This window comes from Anolis sagrei, chromosome X, assembly GCF_037176765.1.
Source record: "Anolis sagrei isolate rAnoSag1 chromosome X, rAnoSag1.mat, whole genome shotgun sequence".
Taxonomy (NCBI): domain Eukaryota; kingdom Metazoa; phylum Chordata; class Lepidosauria; order Squamata; family Dactyloidae; genus Anolis; species Anolis sagrei.
In genome coordinates this window covers 52,475,099-52,499,250 of record NC_090034.1, presented here as the reverse complement: position 1 = coordinate 52,499,250, position 24,152 = coordinate 52,475,099, and the positions used below count along the sequence as shown (strand labels likewise).

The window sequence follows — 24,152 nt, the reverse complement described above, 5'->3', positions numbered from 1 at the left end:
TCATGACTCCATCCTATAGGATCTTGAGAGTTACGGGTTCCTGTTTGAGGCTAAAGAGGTCTAGTCTGCCTCGCTGGGACACAACAGAGAATGCTAAATCCCACATCAAACTAAAGGTCCCAACAAAAGTGGTGTCGTTATGCAGTGCGGACACATCCCTGGCTGGTTATAAAGATTGGTTTTTGATCTGTTGAAATGATGTTTTAATTGTTTAATTAGTTGTTATATGTTCATTGTGTTTCTAAATGTGTTTCATTGGCTAACTTGTAATTACTGGGCTTGGTCCTGCTTGCAGGCCACCCCGAGTCTCTTCGGGAAGATAGTTGTGGAATACAATAATAAAGTTATTATTATTATCATTATTTTGGGCGTATTTTTGGGTGTATATTTTTTTTTTGCATACACTTTTAGCTCTGCCCAGTTTTTGCCTCTCTGTCTTTGCTCCACAGCTATGCCCCAATTCTTCTTTTTTCTCTCACCACAGGATAAGCCTGTTTCTTACCCCAAGTTGGATTTCACTGTGAAATACCTACGGAAACAGTTCCGGAAGCAGTTGGCGATGGAGGCATCCGATACAGTCACCATTGACTCTGTGGAAGCCGAGAAACCCCTGACGGAGAAGGCTGCCCAAGCGGTAAAAAGTTAGGAAACTCTCCTAAGCCTTCGTTCACCTCCCTTATTGAAAATGTGTGACTCCCCCCTTTTTTTCTTCTCTTTCCTCAGCGTGCCCTGCTAGCCGAGCTCCGTTCACGTTGGAGGGCCTCTCTGCTCCAGAGCCTGCAAGAGTCCAGGCTCCATCTGGACAGGAAGAAATCGGGGCAGATGACCCTCTACCCCTTCCTTTGTGTCCTGGATGACAAGGAGTACGTTGACATCTTGATGCAGGTGAGACACGTTTGTTGCCATAGGAGGGAGTAATAAGCAGACATAAAACCGAACCGTAAGCCCCTCTGGGTGAGATAGAAGTCTCTGAAAGTTCCCCGATGATATTCCTCTACAAATCAGTTTTATTTTACTCCATAAAGCCTTTTTATGGGTTGAGCATCCCTTATCAGAAGTGCTTGAGACCAGAAGTGTTTAGGATTTTGGATTTTTTTTTGGTTTGGGCCCAGTCTGCTTGAGGGACTGCATCTCCTACCAGTTCACACGAGCCCTGAGATCATCAGGAGAGGCCTTTCTCTTGGTCCCATCACAGTCGCAGGTATGGTTGGTAGGAACGAGAGAGAGGGCCTTCTTGGTGGTAGCCCCATGGCTCTGGAACTCCCTTTTCAAGGACATGTGATTGCCCCCCTCATTACTGGACTTTCACTCCCAGGCCTCCATGACAACTATGAGGCTGTCCCAAATAATATCTGGGCCCATCCATGTGGCTGGAAACACTCTTGACTTGGTATTTATTGTGGATGGGGATGAAAATGTCAGGTTGGAGGAACTGTCAGTTGTTCCCTTGTCATTGACTGACCATCACCTGATCAGGTTTTGTTGGGCTGATCACCTGATCAGGTTTTGTTGTGTGTTAAGCACCTCTGTGCTTAACACACAATCCAGTTCAAGATAAAATAGCAAAGTAGCTTATTGAAGAATATATATATGAAGCAATCCAGCAAAATAGTGTAAAATCAATGTCGAAAAAACAGGAATAATTCTCAGAGTTCAAAGTACATGAAATGCTTCAAAAACCAGGAATACAAAAGCAGGTAAACTCCAAACATTCAACACAAGAACTGTCCTCAGGAACATGAAACATAGAACCAGAAAGCATGAATGCAAAGAAACCTGGAACTAAAAATCCCTTGGAAGACTTGACTTGACTACAAAATCAACATTTTCTGGACTGAGGGAATACTCCGCTGGCCTTTCGAATATAGACAGAAAGCCACGCCGTTGCTCTTCCAAAACTGATATGGGCTTCTGTGTTAATAGGCGAACTGACCTTCTCTGTGCTTCACGAGATACCCTAGGTTGACAGAACATTAATCTTCTATCTAACCCTGACCAGCCGGGGCCCTCCTATCTTTGGGGGAGGCCCTCCTTTCGCCTCTGCCAGTTTCACAAGCTCGCCTTGTGGGCACAAGGGAGAGAGCCTTCTCCTCTGTGACCTCCCAACTCTGGAACTCATTACCTGTAGAGATTAGGAAAGCCCCTTCCCTAGAAACCTTTACAAAGAATCTTAAAACCTGGCTCTTCAGCTGCACCTTTGATGAGTAGGTACACAACCTCACATTATTGCTCACCCTCAACGTTTCTGTCACTGGAGTACATGTCCCCCCCCCCCCCCCTTGTAGGAAAGCTTGGTCCCACAACCCCATTTTTTCACGAGCTCTCCTTCTCAAATAACCTGCTCCTCCTTTTATCTCACCCAAGTTTTTTAATTATTTTATTCTGCACATGTGGCCCGCCCATTGTCACTGTGATTGTGTTATTGTAATGTTATATTGCTAATGTTTTCATATGTTTTTATGTAATTATGTTGTTGTTTGTTGCTTGTGTTTTTGGTTTTATTTTCTGTAATTTGTTGCTTGGGCTTGGCCTCATGTAAGCCGCCCCGAGTCCCCGTTGGGCCAACAAACTGAGGTTTAACCCAGACAAGACAGAGGTTCTCCTGGTCAGTCACAGGGCCAATCAGGGTATAGGGTGGCAACCTGTGCTCAATGGGGTTACACTCCCCCTGAGGACACAGGTCTGCAGTCTGGGGGTCCTCCTGGACTCGGCACTGATGCTTGAAGTTCAGGTGTCGGTGCTGATTGGGGTGGCCTTCGCACAGTGAAACCTTATGTGCCAGCCTCAAAGCCTGACCTGGCCACAGTGGTCCACACCCTTAGTTACATCTAGAATGGACTATTGCAATGCACTCTGTGTGGGATTGCCTTTCAACAGTCGGCACCCAGACTACCAACTAGGGCATGCTATAGGGAGAATACTACGCCTCTGTTAAAGCAGCTCTACTGGCTGCTGACAAGTTTCCGGTCCCAATTAAAAGTGCGGGTTATCGCCTATAAAGCCCTGTACAGTTCAGGTTCAACCTTTTTTTGAGACCACATCTCTTTCTAGGAACCAGTACAGGCTCTGTGGTTTGCCATGGGGGCCCTCCTCTTGGTCCCACCTCTGTCTCAAGAGTGGTTGGTGGGGACGAGAGAGAGGGCCTTCTTGGTGGTGGCTCCTTGGCTTTGGAATGCCCTCCCTAAAGCGATTAGGGTAACCCCCACTCTCCAATTTTTCCAGAAAAACCTGAAAACATGGCTTTTAAAACAATCTTTTGACCATGTTTATGGATTATGGCCTTAATCGCTATATTCGAGGACTTAGTGAGTGTTCACTTCCACATGTTATCGGGACGGATGTTTACACGGCTGCTATTTTTGTAGTTCCTGGGTTTTATAATATCTTCCAAATTGAAAAGGTTTTTATTGCTGTTTTAAGTATAATTGGGTCAATTTTATTATTACTAATTTTACCTTTCTGTATTTTGTTTAATTTGTATTTTGATGGACAATTGAGTTCTTTCTGTGAGCCACACTTAGTGCTTTCGGGGAGATGGTAGCAGGATACAAATAAAGATGATGATGATGTTGATTATTATTATTAGTAGTAGTAGCAGTATTATATGTTTCAAAACACAAATTCACTGATGTTTAATCAACACCTTATACCATATATGTCAGGGGTCCCCAAACTACGGCCCGTGGGCCGTATGCGGCCCGCCGAGGCCATTTCTCCGGCCCGCACAGCCTGGCCTGGCCTGGCCACGCCCACCCGGCGCCACTCCGCCAATCGCGGATAACCTCTGCTCCGGCCGCACTGCCTCCCAGGTGGGTCCTCTGCAGGGCAGAGCGGCCGGAGCAGAGGTTGTCTGCGATTGGCGGAGCGGCGCCGGGTGGGCGTGGCCAGGGAACGCCGGCTTCCCTGGCAACGCCCACCCGGCGCTGCTCCGCCAATCGCAGAAATCCTCTGCTCCAGCCGCTCTGCCTCCCAGGTGGGTCCTCTGCAGAGCAGAGCAGCCAGACAGGCCTCTAGTGGGGGGGGGGGGGTGGTTAGGGGTTCAACCCCCCCCCCCCCCAAAAATGTTTCAGATTTTTTAAAAAAAATGCTGGTTTACTCATGAATTTTAACTGGTTAACCCAATCCCGATGCTAAGTCTATGAGATACAAAAAATTAAGAGTCCCTCCAGAACTGCAAGCACTATCTCAAGCAAATATTGACAATTTATTCACACTGTCATTACTTCAAGCAATAGCTGATGTAGTGAAGCAACCGAGTTGTGGGTGTGTGTGTTGAATGCTCTCATTAAGGCGGCCAGACTTGGTGGAGGTAGTTGACAGGGGCGGAGCTGCAGGCTATTGAAGGCTGCTCTGCCCCCTGCTGTATTCTTTGCTTCAGCGGGGGGGGGGGGGGGGGGGGGTTGAAATTTTCACGGGGGGGTTGAAAGTTTTGCGGGGGGGTTGAAATTTTCACGGGGGGTTGAAATTTTCACAGGGGGGTTGAAATTTTTGCGGCCGCTCTGCCTCCCAGGTGGGTCCTCTGCAGAGCAGAGTGGCCAGATCAGAGGTTGTCCGCGATTGGTGGAGCGGCGCCGGGTGGGCGTGGCCACCCCCAGCCGTGAACAAGCCCCCGCAGCGCCGCAGGTGAACTACAACTCCAAAACTCAAGGTCAATGCCCACTAAACCCAGTATTTTCTGTTGTTCATGGGAGTTCTGTGTACCAAGACTGGTTCAATTCCATCATTGGTGGAGTTCAGAATGCTCTTTGATTGCAGGTGAACTATAAATCCCAGCAAATACAACCCCCAAACGCCACCAGTGTTCACATTTGGACATATTGAGTATCAGTGCCAAGTTTGATCTATCATTGAGTCCACAGTGATTTATGGAGGCAGGTGAACTACAACTCCAAACCCAATGGACACTGCCCACCAAACCCTTCCAGTATTTTCTGTTGGTCATGGGAGAACTGTATGCCAAGTTTGGTTCAATTCCATCGTTGATGGGGTTCAGAATGCTCTTTGATTGTAGGTGAACTATAAATCCCAGCAACTACAACTCCCAAATGTCAAGATTCTGTTTTCCCCAAAGTCCACCAGTATTCAAATTTGGGCATATTGAGTATTTGTGCCAAGTTTGATCCCAATCCATTGTTTGAGTCCACAATGATCTCTGAATGTAGGTGAACTACAACTCCAAAACGAAAGGACACTGCCCACCATACCCTTCCAGTATTTTCAGTTGGTCATGGGAGTTCTGTGTGCCAAGTTTGGTTCAATTCCATCATTGGTGGGGTTCAGAATGGTCTTTGATTGTAGATGAACTTTAAATCCCAGCAACTACAACTCCCAAATGACAAAATCAATTTTTTGAGTGAAGGATATACATTGGGTTGTTAGGTGTCTTGTGTCCAAAATTGGTGTCAATTCGTCCAGTGTTTTTTGAGTTCTGTTAATCCCACAAACGAACATTGCATTTTTATTTATATAGAAATGTGGGTTTTTGTTTTTTGTTTTTTGGGGGGTTTTTTGCACTTCAAATAAGATATGTGCAGAGTGCATAGGAATTCATTCATGTTTTTTTTCAAATTATAATCCGGCCCTCCAACAGTTTGCAGGACTGTGACCTGGTCCTCTGTTCAAAAAGTTTGGGGACCCCTGATATATGTAGTCTAAAAGTTATTGTATACAATTTTAAAGAATTTTGTGGCATTGTGTACACTTGAAGCATCCAAAAACAAAAGGGTCACTCTCTCAGTGGACAAATTTTGGATTTTGAGATTGTAGACAAGGGATGTTGAGCTCGCCTCCTGCTTTCTTCAACCCTCTTTTCCTTCCTCCCTGTTTTCCTCCCAGAGCCTCTCTGTCCTCCCTCCTCATGGAGAGTCCCTCTTGATCTTGGCTCGGGAGCTGGGCACCAAGGTTTACAACAAGTACGTCATCAAGAAAAAATCCAGGAGCCGTTTGGTGAAGAAGATCAAGGCCATCTATGATAGTTACGTCCAGCTTCTCGCTAAGGACACACAGGTAATTTTCAATATCTCAGTTAAGGAAATAATCAATTTGGGTAATGATTGCCGTGTGTTTTCCAGGCTGTCTCTCCATGTTTCAGAAGCATTCTCACCTGACGTTTCACCTGCATCTTTGGCAGGCATCGTCAGAGGTTGTGAGGTCTATGTATTGTCGAAGGCTTTCATGGCCGGAATCACTAGGTTCTTGTGGGTTTTTTCGGGCTATAGGGCCATGTTCTAGAAGCATTTCTCCTGACATTTCGCCTGCATTGCAGGCGAAACGTCAGGAGAAATGCCTCTAGAACATGGCCCTATAGCCCGAAAAAACCCACAAGAACCTGTTGTGAGGTCTGTTGGAGACTAGGCAAGTGAGGTCCATATATCTGTGGAAGAATGACCAGGGTGGGAGAAAGAACTCTTGTCTATTGGATGCAAGTGTGAATGTTGCAATTATTTATTTATTTGCTTTATTTCTATACCGCATTTTCAGCCTAGATTAGGCGACTCAATGCGGTTTACACAGTGCAAGTTATACAGTAATATACAGTTAAAAACACATCACACATTACAACAAAATCAACAATTATTATCAATTCCTTATCAATTCATGACGCCTCAACAGAACAAGATCCATTCTCATAATCCTTGTGCCATTCCTATGTTCAATTTTACCGACTTCCTGTGTTCAGTTGTTCAGTTGCACTGATTAGCCAAACGCTTGCTCGTAGAGCCAAGTCTTGACTTTCCTCCGAAACGCCAGCAACGAGGGGGCCTGTCTGATGTAGGGCGCTCGGGGGTCGCATAACTAGCCACCTTGATTAGTATTGAATATCCTTGCAGTTTCAAAGCCTGGCTGCTTCCTGTCTGGGGGAATCCTTTGTTGGGAGGTGTTAGCTGGTCCTGATTGATTCCTTTCTGGAATTCCCCCTGTTTTCTGAGTCTTGCTCTTTATTTGCTTTCCTGATTTTAGAGTTTTTAATTACTGGTAGCCAGATATCTTCATGGTTTCCTCCTTTCTATTGAAATTGTCCATATGCTTGTGGATTTCAATGGTTTCTCTGTGTATTCTGACATGGTGGTTGTCAGAGTGGTCCAGCATTTCTGTGTTCTCAAATGATATGCTGTGTCCAGGTTAGTTCATCAGGTACTCTGCTATGGCTGACTTCTCTGGTTGAATTAGCCTACAGTGCATGTCCTGTTCCTTGATTCATGTCTGCTGTGTTTGGTGGTCCCTATGTAGACTTGTCCACAGCTGCACGGTTTCTGGGAGACTGCTGCAGAGGTGAGAGGATCCCCCTTGCCCTTTGCTGAACAGAGCATTTGTTGGATTTTCTTAGTGAGTCTGCAGATGGTTTGTATGTTGTGTTTCTTCATTCGCTTCCCTATATGGTCAGTGGTTCCCTTTTCCTCTGGGTGGAACTTTGCCTTTACTCTTGCGGCTTGTTCTTGGTCTTGCAGCTCTTCTGATGTCTGTGGTGGAGTCCCCATTGACCTGTAGAGCCCAGTTGAGGGGGTTCAGTTATCCTTGGGGGAGGTGGGCTTCGCCGATTCTTTTTGCACAGTCTGCCAGGGATGTAATTGTGCTTCTTTTTTGACTTGGGTGATGGTTGGAGTTTTTATGTAGGTATCTATCTATCTGTGTGTATAGGTTTTCTGTAAACTGTCTGATTCAATGGAGTTGACTAGGACATCTAGAAGTGGGGGTTTTTCTTCATTTTCTTTTTCCATGGTGAATTGGATGATTGGATGAATGCTGTTGAGGTGGTCCAGGAACTTGTTGACTTCTTCTGCATGGCTCCAAATGGTGGAAGTGTCATCCACATATTGGAACCATACAGCGGGCTTTTTTGTTGCTGTTTCCAAGGCTTGTTTTTCAAAGTGTTTCATGTTGAAATTTGCTATGACTGGGCTGAGAGGACTCCCCATGGCTACTCCATCTTTCTGTTCATAGAAACCATGTAGACAATTTCAACAGAAAGGCGGAAACCATGAACATGAACAAAATCTGGCTACCAGTATTAAAAAAAACTCTAAAATCAGGACAGTAAATAAAGAACAACACTCAGAAAACAGGGAGATTCCAGACAGGAAACAATCAGGGCCAGCTAATACCACCCAAACACCCTGGGCAGGAAGCAGCCAAGCTTTGAAGCTGCAAGGCCCTTCAATGCTAACCAAGGTGGCTAATTGCAACATACACACTTGCTTCTAACAGACAAGAGTTATTTCTCCCACCCTGGACATTATTCCACAGATATTAAATATATAAAGGGCCCAGGTGGCACAGTGGGTTAAACTGCTGAGTTGTTGAACTTGCTTACAGAAAGGTCACAGGTTCGAATCGTGGAGCAGCGTGAGCTCCTGCTGTTAGCCCCAGCTTCCGCCAACCTAGCAGTTTGAAAACATGCAAATGTGGGTAGATCAATGCAGTCATGCCGGCCACATGACCTTGGAGGTGTCTATGGACAACGCCAGCTCTTCGTCTTAGAAATGGAGATTAGCACCAACCCCCAGACTTGGATACAACTAGTCAATGTCAGGGGGAAACCTTTACCTTTACTATATATATATAAAAACCCCAGTTGCCTAGTTTCCAAAAGACCTCACAACCTCTGAGGATGCCTGCCATAGATGTGGGCAAAACATAAGGAGAGAATGCTTCTGGAACATGGCCAGACATCCCGGAAACTCAGCAACCCAGTGATTGTGGCCATGAAAGCCTTTGACAACACAATTTGGGTAAGCCTTGCATGAGCCACAATATCTGAACCTTCTGGAAATGACTTGAAGGATTCTTCCAAAATTGTTTTCTTTCACCAGCTGCCACTGTCCTTATGATTTCCCTTTTGTTGGCCATCTCTGGTGTGAGGAATTGGGTATATTGGACTGGGAATCATCATTAACAGCAGTGCTTAATGTGTACCTCAGGTATTTCAGGATCCCAGCCCTTGTTATTAAGAGCCTTTGCAAACTCAGGGCTGCGTTGATTGATTCAACCCACCTGCAAACGCCTTCCTTGCTTCCTTTTCCCTAATGCATTAGCTTTCAAATAAGAGCATCAATTAAGATGATTAAAACAGGCCCGGAATAGAAACCGCCGTTTCTAAAATTATCCTCCTGTAACAAATTGAAATCATGGAAAACTGGAATTCTTGTCCGCTCTATTAACATTGCTGGCGCCTAATGATAAACTTAATGATGGCTGAAAGCATGAAGAACGGAAGGGCAATGCTTGAAAGGAATGAATTAGAGCAAGGCCGTCCCGTACCTGTGGAACCTGTATCCACAGTTTCACTTACCCAGGTCTCTGCAGGAATGTGAAGGCTATTCTCTGCTTTGCTTTCCCCAAAGGTTTGCATAGAGTTGTATTGGAGGATGCAGAAAATCCATAGAGATGATACCTCTGTACTGCAGAGGTATGAATATAAAAGCATCAAACTTATGGCCCTCTAAATGTTTGGGCTTCCAAAACACTTGGAAAGACACTACTTCCCTATAGGAATTTCTCCAATGCAACAGGAAGTCTTTGAATTGAATGGTTAGCAGCTCTACAGGGTCCCAGATGTGTCTCTAACGCCACCCTGCGATTGGAGACAGGCTTTGTGAAAGTGGAGGTGAGAATATGGATAGCTATTCTCAACTACTGGCTACACCTATCCTCCTCACGTGGTCTTGCCCTCCTAACCATGACAAATGGACTAAAACAGTGGCAGCAAAGATCGCAACTCTAGGTTTCTCCCAAGGACAATTGCTAAGAATGAGATGGGACCAAGCCAAAGATCTCATTAAGCAACGGATCCTGAACATAGAGTGCCAGTCGGACCTAGCTTGCTCCTCAGCCTTCATTATTAGGGAAGCCAGTAGATACCTCACTGCCCCCATGGCATACCTAACAGACCTGGAGGTGCCCAAACACCGATGGTCTTTTACCCTGGTAAGATGCCATGCCTTCCCATTGGCTGTATTGGAGGGGAGATATCGGAAGACCCCCTCCAAGGAGAGACTATGCCCCTGTGAGTCTGGTCATGTAGAAACAACTGAGCACGTGCTTCTGCAATGCATGTTCTACACAGACCTTAGAACTAATCTCATTACAGCATGGCTTCTAAAATACCCAGGGCACAGCGAAAAATATTATTCCACCCTGCTGCTTTCGGACTCTAGCACTACAATAATTTACCATGTTGCTAAGTTTTGTGCAACAGCACTTAAAATTAGATGGATAATGATTGACCCCGCAGGGCAACACCTTGTTGGGAATGTAGTTAGAGCAACATGTTACAGTTGAAATGCTACTAGACTCGCAATGTGCCTCCCTTCCCCTTTAGTCCCCCCCCCCAATGTTTTGACCCCTCCCATCGACCCCCCCCCCCAAGTTCCATACCTGTTATTTATTTATTTATTTATTTATAGTATTTCTATCTTGTCACTTCTCTACCCCTGAAGGGGGACTCAGGACTGCTTACATTTAGTAGTGGTATGATACCACTACATAAGAATTACAATAGTTTTGTTGGTTTTTTTGTTGTGTCAGGAGCGACTTGAGAAACTGTTAAGTCGCTTCTGGTGTGAGAGAATTGGCCGTCTGCAAGGACGTTGCCCAGGGGACGCCCGGATGATTTGATGTTTTTATCATCCTCGTGGGAGGCTTCTCTCATGTCCCCGCATGAGGAGCTGGAGCTGATAGAGGGAGCTCATCCGCCTCTCCCCGGATTCGAACCTGCGACCTGTCGGTCTTCAGTACTGCCAGCACAGGGATTTAACCCACTGCGCCACCGTTAAATATAAAATAGCAAACATTAAAACAGTAAATACAACATAATTAAAACCATATAAAACCATATAAAACCCAATTCCTTTCTTCTTCTTCTTCTTTTTTCCCCCTCTCCCCCCCTATTATACCCCCCCCCCCACTACGGTCTCCCCTCTTACACTTCCTTCTACACTTTTTCTCTTACAAATCCTATGTTCTCACTCTTTCGATGTAAATACACAGAAGAATGCACAATAAAAAATATTTTAAAAAATAACTAAAACCATAAAACAATATCACAATATCCGTAGCCATAACATTAATCCAGTCTATATCCAGTCCATATCCAGCTGCAGTGCTCCTTATGTCTGTTGTCCGAAAGCCTGGCCCCAAAACCAGGGTTTTAATTTCTTCCTGAAGGCCAGAAGAGATGGGGTCAACCTTATCTCGTTTGGGAGTGCGTTCTATAGGCTGGGGACCTGTTACAATAACCTATGTTTTAAACTGTGATTTTAAACTGTTTTCTAATGTACTTTTTAAATAACTGCTTCATAGGGGAGGAGAGCTGTGCTTCCCCTCCCAGGGCGCTTGTGTCCCGCATTGTGCTGTTCAGTGACCATAATAAAGTTCTGTATTGCATTGCACTGCATTGTATTGAACGGTGCTCTATTATCATCCTGATCCAGCTGGGAGTGCATCTGTTAGAGAATTAATAATCTTGCATGCTTTTCTCACTGTCTGTTTTTATGACCCCCAGTCCCGTTTGCATTCCCCTTTCTCCATGGCGGACATCTCCTTTGAAATAGAGAGTTTTAAAAGTTGTTGGTTTCTTTGTTCTGGGCCTGTGTGTGTTAAAATGCCAACTTGCTGGTCTCTTTTATTTTTGTTTGCATGATGCTAACCAGGTGGGATTCCTCTCTCTTTGTTTCACCATGAGAGAGATGACACCAAGATATTTAGGATGGAAACAGTGTTCAAGCTCTTGGCCTTCCCAAGTAACTTTCAATTTTCTGTTGGCTTCACGATTATGTAGGTGAAAAGCACACTATAGTGAAATTAAGGATATCTAGGGCAGGGGGGAACAACGAATCCCACCGCTGCCACCAGTATAATGTAATTTGAGATATCTAGGGCAGGGGGGAACAACGAATCCCACCGCTGCCACCACTGTAACGTAATTTGAGGCTGACCATAAGTTGAATATGTCAATGACCGATGTTCTTGTTAGGTATGACTGCCACCACCTCAGCTTCTATTGGCCTGAGGAACCAAAGGTGTGAATGTGTTGTAGGTAAGGTGTGTTTGAGCTCTTGATTCTTCTATTTGCTTCTTCACTGGATGACTGGACTTTAAAGGGTTTGACAGACTTAGTTCTGAGGAGATGGATAGACTGAGGCATACACCAGTTAAAAGTGAACTAAGACAGGTTTATTAAACTTTAAACAAACATCGTCTCATATAATGAGAGGTACAGAAGCGTAATTCAGATGTAGAGACTTAGTTACTTAAACAAGTAGTTCCCCTGACAGTAAAGCATTTATCAACTGTAAGAATCCTAAAACACACTGCTCTATCTTTAGAAACAGTAACACTTGGAGAACAGACTCCTGTCTGTCTCCCCCACAGGGCAATAAACTCCTTTATACTTTTCCTCAGTACAGTATAACCAGACAAGTCTTTCTGTTACTGATCCTATCAATACAGTAACCTTAGCCCTTGTCTGCTGCTTATTCCCTATTCTAAAGGCTCACTTAAAACTTTCTTTCCCTGTCAGATCCCTACTGTAACTTCCTATTTTAACATTTCATCCTTCTGTGTCTGATGTCAAGACACTTCTCTCTCTCTGTCAAAAGCTGACACCTTATTTCCCTCTCTCAACCGACTCCTCCTCCAATTGCTATACCCAATCAGGAGTCGGCTTGACTCCTCCTCCTGTCTCTGCCTGCCTTCCAAGATGACAGCTACTGTCATGCAGGCTTCGGCCTTGTCGTCTTAAAGGTAGATTCCACTACACACACACTTGTGTCTTGGCAGGGTTAGCCTTCAGGTGGTTGTCTTTGCAGTAGCTGGAGAGATCTTTCAGGGCATTCAGAAGTTGGTTTTCAACTGTTTCAAAGTATTTTGCTTGTGTTTTTAGGGCAAGGTTGTCAGCTCTTTGTGAGTGGTGACTGTGGCTGATCGTTAGTAAAGGTGTTAAACAAGGTTGGTGCAAGAATGCTGCCTTGTGGTAGACCATTTGTTTTGCCTCCTCCTTCTACTTTTCCTGCCTTGGAACTACATAGAAGCCGTGGTTGTCTAGGAGGGTCTGGACTGTTTTTGTACAATCATAGTCCTAGGTAATATGGTAGATTTATGCAGCATTTTCCTATGTTGCACCGTGTGATAGGATGCCCTAAGGTCCACAGAAACTGTTGTGTAATGTAACCTTTCTCATATCCTTCCTCAATATACTCAGTCAGATTAAGAATTTGGGCTGTACAGTTTTTCCCTTGTCTGAAAACTGCTTATTGTGCAATCAGCTGGGGTTCAATAACAGGTCCTAATCGATTTAATAGCATCCTCTCATACACTTTATATAGATGACATAAGAGAGAGATTGGTCAGTAGTGCCTGGCATTAGAGGCGTCTTTACCAGTTTTTCAAATGGCAATGATCTTAATTTTCCTCCATAGCCTGGGAATCTGTTTGTGTGCCAAGCATTGACTGTAAAATTTCAAAAGCTGATTTTCAGCTTTGATGCCCAAGCGTTTGATTTGCTCCATCATTAAGTCATCTAGGCCAGGTGCTTTACCAGTTTTACATAACTTAATATGTAAACAGTAGTGTGTAATATTTAATATTATATATGAATATTAATGGAGCCCCCGGTGGCGCAGTGGGTTAAAGCACTGAGCTGCTGAGCCTGTTGATCGAAAGGTCGCAGGTTCGATTCCGGGGAGCGGCGTGAGCTTCTGCTGTCAGCCCTAGCTTCTGCCAACCTAGCAGTTTGAAAACATGCAAATGTGACTTCCGGTGGGACGGCATGGCGGCAGGAGTGCCTTGCTGAAGCTCCTCGGCAAGGACCCACGGAAAGCGGCCGGGTAGAGCGAATAGCTCCCCTCCTCAGCCGGATCGAGTGCTGAAGGTACGCGAAACCGAGCCGGATCTCCCGTAGACCCCAAAAGCCGCTATCCCCTCAAGGGTGGGGGCTGAGAGGGCCCGGGATAGAATCCGCTGGTAGCGGGCTGCGTCGTGGGAAGTGGGGGGGAACCCCTACAAGAACTTTCGCCACCTCCTCACCTAACTAAGAGCTAAGAAATCTAAATAAAACAATAACCCTCCTGGAAAGAGAGGGTGAATAAGAAGGACCCCTTATTTTTCTGATTCTGTGTCGGCATAAAATACTAAAGGAACGGGGCAAAGACACCCGGCAACCTCGGCTCTAAAATATACTAAAGAAAGACTGCAATACCAAGCCGAGTCAAGAAAGACACGGAGGCAGTCGGCTGACTGACCGTTTAAACATTTGAGGACTATTATTTGTTTAATTAAGTGAGGGAACTGTCTTGTATTGGATGAACTGGAAGATCTAATTATATTATAGGCGAACTCAAATAACAGACAGATTGATTGATCCATCGACTTATTATAATAATTTCATACCCTTCGCCCCCAGAATCCCCCCCTCCCCCCTCAACTGTTGAATCCACCCTCTCAAAACACCACCGCAGAAAGAAAGTAAATAATCCCGACCTTGAAGCCATATTGTTATGTCTTCCACTCCTCCTTCTTGTAAACAAAGACGCAGATGGCTGGATTGAGGAACTGAGAAAGCGGAAGAGGAGGAGTGTAGAGAAACGTGGTGTGTTCTGATTGAGAGTTCCGGGCTCCAGGTCGGAAGAAAGAGCGGTGACACCAGGAGGGCGGAAGTGTGTCAAGAAGGAGGGCGGAAGAAGATAATCCGCCATTACAAGAAGGTCGGAAGTGAAAGGGGGAAGGACGAGATATAGAAAGGAAAAAGAGAAAAAGAGAACGGGGGGAGAAGAAAGGGGGCTGGAAGAACGGGAAGAACGGGACTGAGAAGATAAGGAAGACGGAGGAGACGACGAAGGTGAGCCGGAAGCGACGTGTCAAGAGAAGCAGATATTGAAGACAGGGAAAAACCTATGGTGAAACTACAATTACGGAAGATAGAGCAATCAAGTATTTAGAAGATTATTATTAAAGTTGTTTTTCTCATCACTATAAATATCATAAATTTATAATCCATAATTAATTAAGGACAAGTAATTAGTGTCTCTTTAAGCTTTCTGGTTGACTAAATCAGATTAAATTAGACTGTAAAGAATTATTATATAGGGATTTAATTCTGAAGAATCAAGACTGACGATTTAAAACAAATTAATTTACTATTAATTGATTGCTCTTAGATTAAATATTTTTCTGTAATTAATTATTATACATTTTCTCTGTATAATTAATTTGGAATATTTGATCTATTTGAATTATTTTTTTTATTTAAACCTGATAACAATGGCAACACCAAAAGCAAAACAGGACCCAGTTACCAAAATTAAGCAAGATTTGAAAATTGATCAATCACTGCTACAGAGAAGGAACTCCCAAGGTTCCCAAGAGGTTACTTTGAAAGATGTGGTTAAAGAAATTCAGAATTTAGCAACAGCACAGGTTAATCTACAAACTTCATTGGAAAAAGGAATAAAGGATCTGGATGCAAAACAGGAAAAAAATCATAAAGAAATGCAGACAAAATTTGAGGAATTAAAAATTGAATTAAAAAACGAAATAAAGAAGGAAATTAAAGAAGAAATCAAGAGGGTAGACAAAGATATGTCCGTGATGAAACAAGAATTAAAGGACTTAAAGTCAAAAACAAAGGAGAAGGAAAAAACCCAAAAAAATATAGAAGAAAAAATGTCAGCATGGGAGAAGCAGAGACAGAAGCTTGAAAAAAATCAAGAATTATTGGAATTAAGGGATTTGGAAAATCAATTACGCTTAAGAAATTTGCAAGAAAACCCGAATGAGGACATCAGAAAAATTGTTCTGGGAATCCTGGAAGCCTCATTAAAGGTCTCAGAGGAACAACTTGAGAAAGAAGTGGACCAGGTTTATCGTATATCGACCACGTTCTCAAGGAAAAACAACACCCCAAAAGATATCATTGTTAAATTTGTAAGGAAGCGGACAAGAGATGAGGTGTTGCAAAGTAATAGCAAAATTCCATTGCAGTATAATGGAATGAAAGTGGCAGTGTTAAAAGAATTTCCACAAACAACGTTGATGAGACGTAGGCGATACTTCTTTCTCACTGAAGAGCTGAAGAGAAGAAATATAAGATTCAGGTGGGAAAGAACAGGAGGCATAATGACGACCTTTAACGAACAAAAATATTGGTTGACATCCGTGGAGAAGGCAAAGGATTTCTGTGATACTTTTATGAAAGATCAAGATTCTGAGAAAGTAAGAGACAAATCTCCAAAACCGCAACGCAAATTCTCTCCCGGTGCGACATCAACTACACCGAGAAAGGGTAAAAGAAGCAAAAGGGCCAGATTCAATTCTCCGGAGTATGAGAAAACAGGAACGGACGACGAAGACACTTCTAACTCCAATGAAGAGAGAGACGAACCTGGACCCGTCTCAGAGGACATTACTAATGGCAACTGAACATCAAATAAAGATACTTTCTTTAAATACGAATGGTCTTAATTCCCCAAATAAGAGGAAACAGTTATTTAATAGATTAAAAAAGGAAAAATATGACATTGTGGCTTTACAGGAAACTCACATTATGCATAGACATGTAACTCATTTAGTGAATAAGAAGATTGGCAAATTACACTACTCCTCTTTTGAAAAAAAGAAAAGGGGGGTAGCGCTTTATATTAAAGAATCATTACAATCGGATTTATCTTTCAAAGATGTAGAAGGAAGAATGGTGGCAGCTACAATATTATCTGGTAATCAGAAGATTTTGATATGTAATATCTATGCACCAAATGGGCCTAAAACTCAGTTCGTGGAAACTCTTAAAGACAAATTAGATGAAGTGGAATTTGATGATCTTATACTCCTGGGGGATTTTAATGGAATACTTAATAATAAATTAGACAAAACTGCAATTTCGAAAAAAGGCTCCAAAGGAAAGGTAAATACTTTACCAAAAAGGCTGATGGACTTAAAGGAAGATCAGAAGTTGGAGGATGTATGGAGATGGAAAAATCCTGGCAAGAAGGATTACACATTCTATTCTCATAGACACCAATCGTGGTCGAGAATAGATATGTGTTGGGCTACAAATAACATTATTACAAAAGTTTGGGATATAAATATCTTGCCAAGGGACATATCTGACCATGCGCCTCTGGAAATTATTCTTAACCAGAAAAGGTTAAAGGGAAGATGGAGGCTGAATGAGAATTTAATAAAAAGAGAGCAAGACGTGGAAAACTATAAAAAAGTTATCAGCACATATATGGAACTAAATAATACCCCAGGAGTGCATCACAATATAATATGGGATGCCGCAAAAGCGGTGGTGAGAGGCCACTTCATCCAACATAATGCAAGAAACTTTAGAATTAAACATAAATCCCGAATGGAAATTTTAGCCAAACTAAAAATAAAAGAAAATCAATTAAAGACTAAACCAGGTAATAAAGAACTTATGAAAGAAATAGAAGCTCTACATCAGAAAAGACGTAGCACAGAAATAGAGGAACAAGCCAAACAATTAAAAATTTTGAAACAATACCAGTTTGAAAATGCAAATAAAGCAGGCAAATGGTTGTCCAAACAAGTTCGGAAAAAGACACAAATGCAAAGAATCACTAAAATTAAAACAGAGACAGCAGAGGTAACGACATAAACAGATTTTAAAGCAATTCAAAACTTACTACGAAAGTTTATATTCTTGTGATGGTATCTCAAAAGAGGAGGTGACAAAATACTTAGGTCAATTTAAAATCCCTAAGATTACGGAGGCCCAAAGAGCGGACTTAAATAAGGAAATCACAGAAGAGGAAGTGGAGGAGGCCATAAGGAAAATGGATGCAAATAAAGCACCTGGTCCGGATGGCTTCTCCGCAGGTTACTATAAAGTATTCATAAAGGAACTTATGCCAATTCTAAAAACGGTGATGAATGGGATACTTCAAGGGCAGGGAATTCCTGAATCATGGAATTCAGCAGAAATAACGGTAATCCATAAAGAACAAACTGACTCCTCCAATGTAAGAAATTACCGGCCTATTTCATTATTAAATGTGGATTACAAAATTTTTACAAATATTCTGGCACAAAGACTAAAAAGTTTCTTAAGTGCATGGATTGGAGAAGAACAAGTGGGTTTTCTACTACAGAGAAATATGAAAGATAACTTGAGAATAGTTATCGATATGATCGAATACTTTGAAGCCAATCCCCAAAAAGAAGTCGCTTTTCTTGCCATTGATGCGGAAAAAGCCTTTGATAATCTCAATTGGGATTTCTTTAAAATTCTGATGAAGGAAATGGACTTGGGCCACCAGTTCATCTCGGCAATTGATGAAATCTATAAGAATCAAAAGGCAAAAGTGCAAATAAATGGTCAACTATCGGAAGAATTTGCGATAGGGAAAGGTTCTAGACAAGGTTGCCCGATTTCACCCCTGATTTTCATTATGGCATTAGAAATTCTGTTGAAAAATTTAAAGGAAGATCCAAATATTAAGGGGGTTAAAATAGGTAAACAAGAATTTAAGGCCAGGGCCTACGCTGATGACATAATTGGAATAATAGAAAACCCAAGAGAGAACATTAAAAATTGGTTAAATATGATTGAACAGTTCGGGAAACTGGCCGGTTTCAAACTAAATAAACAAAAGTCTACCATTCTAACAAAAAATATGACAAAGGAAAAGCAACTTGAATTAAAGAACATTTCGGGTCTCACAATAGTAAGTAAAATGAAATACCTGGGTATTTGGATCACATCGAAAAATGCACAACTTTTCACGAACAATTATGAAAGGCTTTGGAAGGAGGTCCAGAAAGATCTAGAGAGGTGGAAATATTTAAACCTGTCTTTGATGGGTAGAATTGCTCTGATCAAAATGTCAGTCCTCCCGAAGTTATTATACCTTTTCCAAAATATACCAATAATTAGGAATGTGAAGAAATTTAATGATTGGAATAAAGATCTTATGAAATTTGTCTGGAGAGGTAAGAAACCAAGAATAAAATACCAAATTCTGACAGATAAGAAAACAAGAGGCGGGTTCGGATTACCCAATTTTAAATTATATCATGAAGCTAATGCTTTGATTTGGCTAAAGGACTGGATGGTTTTAAAAAGGCAGAACCTTCTTACGCTAGAGGGCCATGACCTACGCGTAGGCTGGCACGCTTATCTTTGGTACGGAAGAGAACAGAAGGAAAAGAATTTTGGAAACCATTTTATCCGATCTTCTTTAATCAGAATTTGGGACAGATATAAAAAATATTTTTATTCCAAAATACCTCTCTGGATCTCCTCGATGGAAGCCAAACAGAGAAGGTTACTAGGTTGGATAACCTGGCCCACGTATGAAGATCTTTTAAAAAAGGGTTCAATGGCATTAAAATCTCAAGAAGAAATAACTCAGAGTTTCCCTAAAATCACATGGTTACATTATTTACAAATAAAGGAACAATACACGCAAGATTTAAAACAAGGTTTCCAAGTGAAAGAAGTTTTTTGGGATAACTTTCTAAAGACTGATACGAAATGTATAACTAAACTTTATGAAAAATTACTAGAATGGTCAACTGAGATGGAATTAGTAAAAAATTGTATGGTCAAATGGGCAGAAAACCTCAAAAGACCAATAGCAATGTGTGATTGGGAATTAATGTGGAAGAAAAAACTTAAATACACCTATGCAACGGATTTAAAAGAAAACTGGTTGAAAATGTTTCATAGGTGGTATATGACCCCAGTAAAGCTTAACAGTATGTATAAGAATGTTTTGAAAACTTGCTGGAAATGTAATGAACATGACAGGACCTTTTTTCATTTATGGTGGAGCTGTAAAGAATCCCAAAGATATTGGAAAAGCATTCACGAAGAAATGCAAATAGTATTCAAAAAGAAATTCCCAAGAAAGGCTGAATATTACTTATTGGGAATTGTGGATGGAGATATAGAATTGGATGGTAATGAGGACATTTTGTTTACATATCTTACAACGGCCGCTAGAATCGTCTTCGCCAAAGTTTGGAAGCAGAAAGAAATACCAGAAAAAGTTAATTGGATCAATAAAATAAATGAAATAAAGGACATGGATAGATTAACATTTTTATTAAAAAGAAATACAGGTATCCCGCTTAAAGAGACTAATTGGTCGATAGTCGAAGATTACATGAAAACACTATAGAACATTTTATAAACTGAACTGAGGAAACTTGGAGGATGTCATGGAACTCATCCTCTTCCTTTTTTTTCTTTTTTTTTCTTCTATTCATATATACACTGTAAAAGAAAATCTTTGTTCGAACTGAATCAGAAGGAAGTCCACCACTACCACTTTTTGTTTTTTTTTTTCTTCTTTTTTTTGTATTGTATTTTTTGTATTTTTTTGCATTTTTTTTCTTTTTTCTCTCTCTCTCTCTTGGTATTTTCCTACTTTTCTATCATCTCACATTATTCCACCTCTTTCACTGTAATTATATAAAATTCAATAAAATTCTTGTGAAAAAAAAAAAAGAAAACATGCAAATGTGAGTAGATCAATAGGTAGCGCTCCGGCGGGAAGGTAACGGCGCTCCATGCAGTCATGCCGACCACATGACCTTGGAGGTGTCTACTGACAACGCTGGCTCTTCGGCTTAGAAATGGAGATGAGCACCACACCCCAGAGTCAGACATGACTGGACTTAATGTCAGGGGACTACCTTTACCTTTTTATGAATATTAATATGTAATATTTAATATGTAAATACTAACATTTACAAAACATTGTATGAACACCAAGCTCAAAGTAGCTGCATGCAATAACATCCTGTGGAAACTTACTGGCAGCGCATGGAGTGCAGATCCAAAATTAATAAGAACATCAGCCCTGGCCTTGTCTTACTCAACTGCTGAGTCTGCCTGCCCTGTTTGGCTCAAGTCTGCCCATGCAAAACAAGTGAATATAGCACTGAATGAAACATGCAGAATAATCACAGGATGTCTCTAAACTTACACCTGTTGATACACTCTATAAGCTTGCTGGCACTGCCCCCCCCCCCCCCCCGCCCTGTGAGAGAAATAAGATTGAACACTGTGAAAGCCACTCACTGCATGGCTATCAGCCTCCTTCCAGTAGACTCAAAAGCCTCCTCTTAATGTTCCCCCAGCAATAGCAAGAGTATCCCTCTGGGCAGGAAATCCCAATTGAATGGCCCCCTATGAGGGTCTTCCTCCAGGGGCAAAGCAAAAGTGGGCAACTTTGAAGTCCCTGAACAGACTCAGAAGTGGAGTGGGCAGGTCAAAAGACAACCTGACAAAATGGTACTACCTAGAAGAATTCTCCACCTTGTGCGACTGTGTAGCAGAACAAACAACTCCACATTTGTATGCTTTCCCACAATGCCCTGCCTCATGCACAGAGGAAGACTTGTTTAAAGCTATAGACAGTTCAGTCGCTGTTGCCTGTTTTTGGTCAAAAATTATTTAGCCGCTTATGCTCCCTCTATTTTATCAGTTTTATACTTACTTATGCAAAGATTTTGACACAAAAAAAAGTGAGAAAGGAAAAATCCTATTTTTACTCTACATTTGTCTATTGGACTTATAACTTTATCTGGATTTGATTTATCTACCCACACAAGTTTTAAGTCTGGATGATGACTTACGCTAGTTTTTGTGTCAGTAAAGTTCTTTAAATCTCATCAGTTTGGTTGATGTTGTTTTTATTTTGGTCTCTGATATATATTTTACTGGTGGGTGTTATTTGCTGTTTTTTTATCAATGGGAGGAAACGGGGTGCTGGAACTTTTTGAAGCGTACTCTATATAAAGCCAATCTTGTGGCTGTCTGCTTACTCTACTCATTTATGCCAATAAGATTCAAACAGATTAAAGGCAATCATGGTGAAACTTCCAGGCTATTGTTTGGGATTCCTGTGGCTGTTCCCAGGCAACAGAAAGCGAAGATTTCAGTTCCCTTGTGAAACGGCCTTCAGCTGATGGGGTTAAATTGAGTGTTTACTTTGTGCCTCTCAGAGGAGACAACGTTGCTATAAGAAAGGTATTCCTGTCTCGACTCTCAAGTTCAAGATTCAAGTTTCCTTTCTTTGCCCTTGTTCCTTGAAGAGTTTGCCTTGAAAAAAGCTCCTGTGTTCATACTTATGGATTTATGTTTGAATGACTGCCGTGGATCTTGGCTCTCTTGACTTCATGTACTTTGTCATTTTTGGATTGCTACTATTTTGTATTTTCTACTCTACTGCGCTTTTGGGAAATGTCTTTTTTCCCTTTGTACATGCTTTTCATAAAAAACTTTTGTAGTTAGTACTACTGAACTCTGTTGTGGTGCTGAGTTAAAAGGTGTCTCAAGGCTAGAGTGCAACAGCTGAGGACCAAATCTTTTACTATTTCCTCTCCTCCCTACAGCCGGATGATCTTCTACCCCGAGAATATTGGGAGAAGCTGGCCTCTGAGGCTGGATGTGCCCCTTCGCTGGTGAGCAAGGAGTGCATCTGGCCCCATTCGGTGCTGGTCCAACTCGGCCTCCACTTGGTGGAGCTCCTGGTCCAGGTCCTGAAGATGGAGAGCAACATCTTAAACCCGGCGCTGGAGCAGAAACTCATCCCTGTTTTGTATCATGTGTATTCCTTCCGCAGCGGCCGCCAGGTGAGTAGAAGGAGGGTAAAGTGGAGTCAGGGTCAGGATTCCTGGCGTCCTAGCTGTCTCTTGCCTTCCAAAGGGACTTTATTGCTAACGATCAGAAATGGATACCACCATAAGACATACAGGGTGTCCCAAAAAACTATACATGCTTTAAAAGCTGATAGCTAGCACAATAGATGTTTTTCCCTCCCCCAGGTTAAATCTATTGGAATTAATAATGGAAGTCAGACTAAGCTTTGAACAAAGGAAATTAATTTTCCTTTGCTACTGGAAGTGTGAAATGTAGTTGAAGTGCAAAGACAGTTTAGGAGGGAGTTTCAAAGAGATCCACCTACGTGACTTTCCAGCCACCATAGTATTAACCCCAAAAGTAATATATCCACATTCTAGATTCTGCAAGCTATGACCATAATTTTTTAATTTTTTTTTTGTCGTGTCAGGAGTGACCTGAGAAACTGCAAGTCACTTCTGGTGTGAGAGAATTGGCCGTCTGCAAGGACATTGCCCAGGGGACGCCCGGATGATTTGATGTTTTATCATCCTTGTGGGAGGCTTCTCTCATGTCCCCGCATGAGGAGCTGGAGCTGATAGAGGGAGCTCATCCGCCTCTCCCCGGATTCAAACCTGCGACCTGTCCTGCTGGCACAAGGGGTTTAACCCACTGCGCCACCAGGGGCTCCTATGACCATAAATTATCTTCATCTTCAACATTTTCCTAAAGTCATCTGATCATTGCATAAAGAGCAGAAAATGTCAGAAATATCAAAATCAGCTACTTTTTAATTACAAACTGCAGTTTCCCACTTTCCCAGCACCTCTTTCGCACCCCAGTCTTTCCCGCTTTCCCAGCCCTCTTTCCCACCCCAATTTCCCCAGTTTTTCCCAACTCCCCTTTCACACTCTAGACTGGGGTCTTTCCCACTTTTCCAGCCCCTCTTTCACACCTCAGTCATTCCCCCCTCTCCAGTTACCCCCTTCCCAAGCCAGTCTTTCCAACTTTTCCTTATTCATATACATACAGCATTTCTCCCAAAATGTATAGTTAAAGTAAACTGTGGTGGCTATTGGAAGGATTATTGGAAGCACATTTGCATTGAAGAAAGTTAGAATAATGGTTTAATCAGAGCTGGACAGTCTTATCTTAAATTACAGTTTTATATAAATATTCAAAAATATTTAACCTACTGATGCCTCAATTAATGTAATTGCATTGGTATCTATTTTTATTTTGAAATTTACCAGTAGCTGCTACATTTCCCACCCTCGCCTTATACTCGGGTCAATACGTTTTCCCAATTTTGGGGGGTAAAATTAGGTGCCTCGGCTTATATTCGGGTCAGCTTATACTCAAGTATATACAGTACATTTTTTAGGTCAGAGGTATCAAGCCCATTTTCATGGAGGGCCACATTAGCAGTTGCAACTATTCCTTGCAAACTCAGATCTGGCTTCAGTTACATATGCCCTGATCACATCCCCTATGATGTGTTCTGTATGGTTCTGCCTTTGAAACACATTTCGGTTTTATATGAATTGGTTAAAGCTGTGTAGAC

At 42.2% G+C, this 24,152-nt stretch overlaps 1 protein-coding gene across 1 annotated transcript in view; it reads left to right on the top strand.

Moving 5' to 3' along the window:
* POLRMT (RNA polymerase mitochondrial) overlaps positions 1-24,152 on the top strand; it is a 66,897-nt gene that overhangs the window by 13,651 nt on the left and 29,094 nt on the right. The window contains exons 6-9 of the mRNA XM_060785070.2: positions 485-634; positions 724-885; positions 5,836-6,006; positions 22,363-22,602. Coding sequence (XP_060641053.2) covers positions 485-634; positions 724-885; positions 5,836-6,006; positions 22,363-22,602 — 723 coding nt within the window. The remainder of the gene's footprint in view (positions 1-484; positions 635-723; positions 886-5,835; positions 6,007-22,362; positions 22,603-24,152) is intronic.